The sequence below is a fragment of the Bison bison genome, unplaced genomic scaffold (assembly GCF_000754665.1).
Source record: "Bison bison bison isolate TAMUID 2011002044 unplaced genomic scaffold, Bison_UMD1.0 scf7180017864341, whole genome shotgun sequence".
Lineage (NCBI taxonomy): Eukaryota > Metazoa > Chordata > Mammalia > Artiodactyla > Bovidae > Bison > Bison bison.
In genome coordinates, this window is record NW_011494913.1 from 5,689,672 (window position 1) to 5,698,059 (window position 8,388).

The window sequence follows — 8,388 nt, forward strand, 5'->3', positions numbered from 1 at the left end:
CATATAGTCAAAGCTATGGTTTTTCCAGTAGGCATGTATGGATGTGAGAGTTGGACCATAAAGAAAGCTGAGTGCTGAAGAACTGATGCTTTTGAACTGTGGTGTTGGAGAAGACTCTTGAGAGTCCCATGGACTGCAAGGAGATCCAACCAGTCAATTCTAAAGGAAATCAGTCCTGAATATTCATTGGAAGGTCTGATACCGAAGCTCCAATACTTTGGCCACCTGATGCAAAGAACTGACTCATTGGGAAAGACCCTGATGCTGGGGAAGACTGAAGGCAGGAGGAGAAGGGGCCAACAGAGGATGAGATGGTCGGATGGCATCACCGACTCCATGGGCACGGGTCTGAGAAGCTCCAGGAACTGGTGATGGACAGGAAGGCCTGGCGTGCTGCAGTCCACGGGGTTGCAAAGAGTCGACACGACTGAGTGACTGAACTGAACTGATATTCAGTTTGCTCCTAAGTACAAGAAATATAATAATGAATATCCAGAGGTCTTCTCATCAAAAAGCCAGAGGGCTACATGGTACCCAAACTACAGACATACATGCCCAGTACCAGAAATACACGGAAGAGGGACCCATCCAGCTTTGGGAGGTTTGGAGGGGCTTCCCAGAAGACTGGACCACTGTGGTAAGCTGTAGTTAAAATAACATAGAAAACGCAAAAATGCAGAGAGGGAATAAAATCAGAAAAAGAAAGAGAGAAACAAGCCATCAGCCCTCCATCACTCTGAGGTGCTACACTTCATGATGTCTATGCATAGAGTTTTAAGATCATAGCTATTTTATACCTTGTGTTTTATTTTTTCTCATTAGGGTCTCTTTAAAGAGTTATTTTAATTTTGAAAAATATGATGAAAGTTTCTGCTATTAATATATCATCATGAGTGACTTAGCATCTTATCCTTGGCTACTCAAAGTGTTCCTAACTTCCCTATAAAAAATGATTCTAAGATGAGTATTCATAACCTTAAACTTTAATGACTCTCTCACATTGTGTTCTCAAGATTTAAGTTCCTGGATGTGGAATTGCTGAGTTGGCAAGAATGCACGTTCGTAAAGCCATCAGGACATGGAGAAGCAGCTGGTTAAGTGCTGAAGCTGAAAAAGCAAGCAGTAAGCCTCCTGGGCTGGCTGGATTGCAAGGAGGCCTGGAGAAGCAGATAAGGTTATGGTCAAGGAGAAAGAAGAAGGGGAAATGGAACAGAATCACACATCTCAGGGTCCGCTAGGAGGCCCTAGGTAATCCCATCCCTGGAGAGCCTCCCTTGGTCTCAGGCTCAGCCAACATATTCACCTAAGCTAGCTTGAGTTAGCTCCTTAGAAGGCAACTTCGAAGGCTAGACTAAAAATAAGCTAAGTATCAATAGAAAGGGGCTTTCCTGGTGGCTCAGAGGGTAAAGAATCTGCTTGCAATACAGGAGAGCTGGGTTCAATCAACAGAAAGCACACAGGACAAGGTTGCTGGGGACGGGAGCACTTACAGCAGCATTTAGGGAGCAGGGCAGGTGGGTGCGATAGAGAGAGAATCCTACAAATGGAGCGGGAGCCAGGCACAGGAGCCGGGGAGGACCGAGTGAGAGCCGTGGAAGCTGAGACAGTAGAATGTCATAAGAAAGCTTCCCCGGTAGCATCCAGTGCTATTGGAAACCACCATTGGGTTTTCCCACTAGGAAGTTATTGGAAAAGTCCTGGAGGAAAGCCCCTTTAGTAGGGTGGTGGGGACAAAGCCAGATAACCGGAGTCAAGGAGCTCAATGGGGTATGAGGAGACTGAGCTAGACACAGAGAAAACTGTCTCCTATAAGTGAAATCAAAACTGCCTTTCTAAAGAGATGCCTGTGTCTCAGATGTGTGGGCTTTGCAGCTTAATTCAGTAGAGAACTCTGCAAGTGGGCAGTTACGGGGACAGGCTTGGCCTTCCATTTAACATGAAGTTCCAAGGGACAGAGCAGAGGTCACAGCCTGGGACTCAGGACAGGATACAGGACAGGCCAGAACATGAATAACATATGGTCAGTCCTGGATTCACACACTGTTGAGCAAACTATTCTGGGAACAGGACTACAGAGCCATTTCTGGCTCTAGAGGCTGAGGAACAACACAGTCAAAGTGCCAGGCAGACAGAACACGGGCAGGGGGGTGCAGCATCTGTCTCAAAAGGATTCCGGAGACTCGGGCCCCGGGAGCAAAAGGCAATGGCAACTGGACTTCAGGATTGGGATGGAGAGAACTCTCTTCCTTAAGTTTCTGTGTCGATGGAGCAGAGTGACCTGAGTCACGAGTTCCCCTCTTCATCAGACGGCGTCTCTGGTTTCAGGACTACAGGAACCAAACAGGGATGAGGTATCAGGGAGACTCTCCCACCAGTGTCCCCCCAAAACCTACTGCAGACATCTGTGGCACGCTCTAAGGTAGGAGGCAAAGGGCTCCAGGAGGCCCACATGACATTTTCAGATCACAGCCTCCTCAACGTGCACAGAATGGCTCTCCACAGGCAGCCACGGCTACAGAGTCATAAAACATCTGGCCAGTCCGGAAGGCTCAGCTGCACCGCCAAGCACACAGGCCCTCCGGGCTGTGGACACTGGCCAGCAGGCACCAGCCAGCCTCACGTGGGTCCCACAGGCTTAGCACGGATCAGGCCTGCTCTATTGTATTCTCAAAGCCACAGGAACATTAAACAGTATCACCTTGTAGGAGGAGAAAAAGCTCAGGAACACCTGAGGTTTCTGTGGATTGGGCAGCACCCCCAGTTGCTGGTTTTTCCCTCTGTTTTCAAGCACCCCTTTGCTGCAGAAAGGCGATCTCCCTGCTGGAACTACTCAGAACACTAAAACCACCTCCCCTATCTTTCTCGGAAAACAAAGGGAAAACAAAGGTTAAACCCTGAGCCATCGGAAACGCCAGCACAAATGACTAAGACTCCAGGATGGTTTTTGCCAGCAAGCTAGAGCCAAAGTGTTCCCCGGGTGACACAGTATGGCTCCAGATGCGGTTCTCAGGCTGGATACTGGCCCGCAGTTGCCTGATCTTTCACCTTTTCCTTTACCTTTTATATAAACGCCTCTCTCATTATAAATGTTCTCTCAGAGGTTGTAAAACTCGGGCCAGGCCAAACAATGCTTGTCCGGAGGCTGAATCCTCACCTTCAGCTTCAGGTTGAACCTACACTTAACCAAATCCGGGCTTAGCTTTTCAAATACCACAAACACCTGAACGCTCAAAATAATTCTAAAAATCTTGCTTGTTCTCCGAAATCACTTGCAGTTTCATCGTCTGCAGCTGGACTTCCAAAGACACCAACGTCTTTGTTAGATCCAACTGCAAGCCGCCATGCAGAAAGTTGTCTCCCCACCGCCCCCAGCCCAGGCCTCCCTGAAGCAGATGGCGGGGCCGGCAGGCTGGAGTGATGTGCATGCCGCAGGGAGGCAAGATGTGGTGCGCTGTGTCTGCATGCCAGCTCCCATCCGTTCCGAGAGCCAGGCCACACCAGGCCAGGCCAGGCAGAGCAGTCCCCATGAAAGGCAGCCTGCGCACCTGTTGCTGGGCAACCATGAGCCTGGCTGGAGTATTGAGTGCTGCTTTGAAACCCGGTGACCCCAGCATTCCTCAGCACAGGGAAGGAGCTCAACTCCCCCCCCGCCGGGGCCATTGAATCCAGAAAATTGATGTCCATCCTCTATATTTCCAGGGCAACTACAAATCCCTATTTTGCAGTTCTGTGGAGAAAACCAGGTACTTCTACTCCTGTTTTTATCCAGCCAGTAATAATATCTTGCTTGGGGAGAAATACCTGAGCTATAGCCCGGAGGGATTTTAACTTACTCCAGCATCTCACCAAGAGGCCTGACAATGCTTTTTTTGTGGTGCGGGCATGCAGCCAGGCCGAGCTGAGTCCCAGGAGGACAGATATCCGTCCTTAAGCGCTGCCGCTGCGCTCCCATCCAGGAACGAAAGGGCAAAGGCCTGGGATCAGACGCCAGCGAGCTTCAGCTGTACCCCTGGCCTCGTCAACACTGTGGCTGGGTTAAAAAAGCAAAACCCACAGATGCTGCTGCTGCCGAAATCACAGGGAAAGAGCACTTTGGACACAGCTGCTCTGAGGCAGGATATACACTGAGAATTCCAGTCCTGCTTTTCTGTAGAAACCGAATTCTCTGTGTGGAGAAGACCATGGGCTATAGATTTTGTGTAGAGTTAAATTGAGAGTAACCCTGATATTCTGTAGCTACACATGAACTAAAAAGTAATCATTAATCATACAAAAAACTAAAAAGTAATCATTAATTGTACAAAATGTTTTAGAGATTGGGATTGTGCAGCAAGGTGTGTGTGTGCAGACTTTTAAATGCTCCAGGCTTTCCAAATATATAAAGTCCTGGGTTTGGGGCCACAGTATTTTCAAACAGTCCTCGGATCACTTGCACCAGAAACGCCTCAAGCCCTGATGAAGTGCAAATTCTTTGATCTCTTCCTAAATGTAATAATCAGATTCTTGGCAGGGGCGGGAGTGGGGGACAACCCAGAGTCTGGGTTACTAACAACCCCCCAGGATATCCTTTTGCACCTGAAGATAAACAGGGTTTGCCAGAGCGGAGTGCCTCACTGAGGCTCGATCCCACCTTTGCATATGTCAAGCCTCCTTCCTCATGACCTTTGCCACAGGAGGAGTGCCTCACGACGGCCCCCAACAAGGGTTCCTGCTGTCACATCTGCCAGTGATCTGTCTTAGAGAGCCCCCAGGGTATCTCCAGACGTGCCCCCTTCCAGTGCCTGGGTTACAGGGCAGCCTCAGAATATGGGCACACCAAGTGCTTTTTCTAATGCTTCACTCTGTGAGGATGAAAGTCACACGTCTCTTTGCTAACAAATAGGCATTCACTGAATGAAAGGCTAAGGGAGGGAACTGTGGATTATTTTACTTGGAGAAGATCATTAAATACAGAAAAAGTCATCTACAAAATGTGCAGAAGAAAAGGCAGGGAATACAAAGAATCACTGTTACAGTAAAGTGTAACCTGAGAAATGCAATATTTATGACTTCAAAATGAAACAATCCTAATGGCCTACCTGAGTGACACTTTATGCCTTGCAAACCAGGTTCGTAATTATGGTTACGTTTTTCTTAGGGAGACAGTTCCTCAAGTCACTGTTATTAACTAGCTATCAGAAGAGGTAGGTTTGAATCCAAGTGCAGTCTGCCATGAGCATGTTCTCAGATCCACTGAATTAACAAAAGGTGATGCTGAACCCCCAGGGGACACAGGTCTCAGATCCTTTTCCCAAGGTCCATACATCATCAAAAAATGCAATGCCTTCACAAGATGTAATCCTTCACAATTTCCTGATCACATCTTAACATTAATCTGTTGGTTTTTTTTTTTTAACTGATCAAAGGTTCTGCCTGAGAACTCACGAAGTACATTCTTTCATTGCTTATGGTCGTAATCTTCAACCACTTTACAATAATTTCTGTGAGTTGTCCATACTCTAAGGCCATATACTTTCTCAACCTTGGCACTCTTGAATTTTGGGGCCAGATAATTCTTTGCTGTCAGGGCTGACCTGTGCATTGTAAGACCCAATAGATGCCAGTAGCACCAAAATGTTCTTGTGGCAAGCAAAACTACCCAGACATTGGAAAACGTCCCCTAGAGGGACAAAATTACCTCCTGTTGAGAATGACTGCTCTAAAGCTCCAGTCTGAGTACACATCAGATCACCCGGAGGTCTTATTAAAACCTAGGTTTCTGGGGGTAACACCCCCAGAGACTCTGAGTCCGTAAGCACGGCGGCACAGAGTGCAGTGCACTGTAACAGCCTCCCGGCTGTGCTGATGCTGATGTGATGCTGATGCTGCTGGTCTGGAACCCGTTTGGGGAAACACCTAGGGCCATGGCTGCAGGCTGGCATCTCGTAAAGAACTTCTAACAAGTTCCAACTTAATCAGAATCTCTAGAGATGCGGTTCAGGCAACAGTGTTTTTAAAGTTCCCAGGTGACTCTAACATGGGTTGAAAATCACTGGCTTAAGGAGAAGGCAATGGCACCCCACTCCAGTACTCTTGCCTGGAAAATCCCATGGACAGAGGAGCCTGGTGGGCTGCAGTCCATGGGGCTAAGAGTCGGACACGACTGAGTGACTTCACTTTCACTTTTCACTTTCATGCATTGGAGAAGGAAATGGCAACCCACTCCAGTGTTCTTGCCTGGAGAATCCCAGGGACGGAGGAGCTTGGTGGGCTTCCGTCTATGGGGTCGCACAAAGTCGGACACGACTGAAGCGACTTAGCAGCAGCAGCAGCAAGGTTTACAAATGTTTCCAGAATCCCAAACTCTTAAGAAACCTGAGATAAAATTAGTCACAGTAGATGTAATTTGCCTTTTTATATTGCTTACAGGTCTCTCCTTAATATCACTTAGGAGTAGGAATCGTGAAGAAAAACAAACACCACCAAATTATGCAGATTGGACCTTTCAACTCTATTCTTTCAAAATCTGTGGACTGATACCTCCAGGCATTCCCATCCTACTCCTGACTATGTTTAAAGCAAGAAAACCATTTGATATTAGGAAAAAACTAAGAAGTCGGGGTCCTTTCTTCTTATTCTATTCATTTCCTATTATTTAAAAGTGAGGTTGCGTCTTATAATAAAGAAATAAGTAAGAATTACCTTCAAAAAATGCCCAGGTCTCCTTCTTTTTCTCAACGGATGAATCTTCAGAAGATTTGAGGGAAATCACTGTAAGACAAAAAAAAAAAAAAAACGAAATTGCATAGCATGAAGTGAAGTAGTTTATGAACCTGGCCCATCTCAGTCCAAAAGATTATATTATATGGGATACATGGCACTTACATTTATAAAGTAATTTTCACATTTGCAAAAAAACCACATTTAATTGTCACAACCCACATGCCAGGGGAAGGTGCAATGACTTACATATAATAAGTAAGAGACCAGAGAAGGGAATTAAGTTTTTGGTACTCAGTTGGGTAGAAGTCCTACACACCCCATATATTAATACTTACTACATCTTTCCAAAATGTAGTGCACTTGCTGAGTACCTCTAGGGAAGCCCGAGGTCTTCTGATGACTCGGGGTCGGTGCTCTGAGCACCATCCTCCATGTAAGCCAGTCACCCAGTAGCATGCATCTGATTCTGAGATTATTTTGTCTGCTTTCAGTCAGCGGTTAAGCACTGAATTCACTGTGCCTGCTTTCAAGCATCAGGAAACACACCTGAGTTACAGGACTTCCCTGGTGGCTCAGACAGTAAAGAATCTGCCTGCAATGCAGGAGACCTGGGTTCGATCCCTGTGTCGAGAAGATCCCCTGGAGAAGGGAAAGGCTACCCACTCCAGTATTCTTGCCTGGAGAACTCCATGGACAGAGGAGCCTGGCGGGCTACGGTCCACGTGATTGCAAAGAGCTGGACATGATTGAGCAACTAACACTGTCACTACTTTTTCAAATCTTGAATGTAATACTGAAGAACCATGGAAAGCTTCCATGTACACGGGTAATCTAAAAATTGACCAAATGGAAAAATGTAAGTGTCAGGGGACGAGAGCACTGTCCAATGGAACTTTCTGAGGAGAGGGAAGTGCTCAGGGCCTGCACAGCACACGCAGCGGCTGCTGCACGTCTGTTGAGCGAGTGAGACGTGGCTTGTCTGCATGGGACGAGGAGCTGAATTTGTAACTGTATTTCAGTTTAATTAATTCACATGAAATAGTTACATGTGGTCATCGGTTACTGCATTGAAGAGTTCTAGAGAAGAGAATCTAGGGCCCAAATAAAAAGACAAAGGCGGTTGGAATAAAAATTTAATTAATAGAGGAAAGGGACATGGCAAGGATGGTCTAAAATTTTAACTGTTTATTGCCCCTCCATTAAACTTGTATATTACTATTGCCATGGGTTCCAAATCTGAATTTTCCATCTTTGTTTTTCTCCAGGTCTTGGATGGGTATTTCCTATTGATCTACCACACAGATCACTAATCTTCTCTTCACCTGTCTCTAAGCTGCTCTTAAACCCATCTACTAAGCTTAACATTTCATTTATGGTATTTTTTTCAGTTATAGATCATTCAATTCTTTTTTTTATAAAGCCTACACTTTCTGATGAATTTCTCCAGCATGTCATCTAACTTTTCAACCATATTAATCATATTATTTTACATACATGCCTGATAGCCTTCACATCTGCATCACCCGTAAGCTTATTTCCATTGTCTGTTTTTCTTTAAGATTGTTTAAATTGTTATTTATTTATATTTATTTTTTTAATTTTTTAATTGAAGGATAATTGCTTTACAGAATTTTGTTGTTTTCTGTCATATATCAACAAGAATCAGCCATAGGTACACTCATGTCC

General features: G+C 45.8%; 1 protein-coding gene across 1 annotated transcript in view; it reads right to left on the reverse strand.

Moving 5' to 3' along the window:
• Positions 1–8,388, reverse strand: part of VSTM4 (V-set and transmembrane domain containing 4) — an 81,346-nt gene that overhangs the window by 48,607 nt on the left and 24,351 nt on the right. The window contains exon 3 of the mRNA XM_010854423.1: positions 6,682–6,750. Coding sequence (XP_010852725.1) covers positions 6,682–6,750 — 69 coding nt within the window. The remainder of the gene's footprint in view (positions 1–6,681; positions 6,751–8,388) is intronic.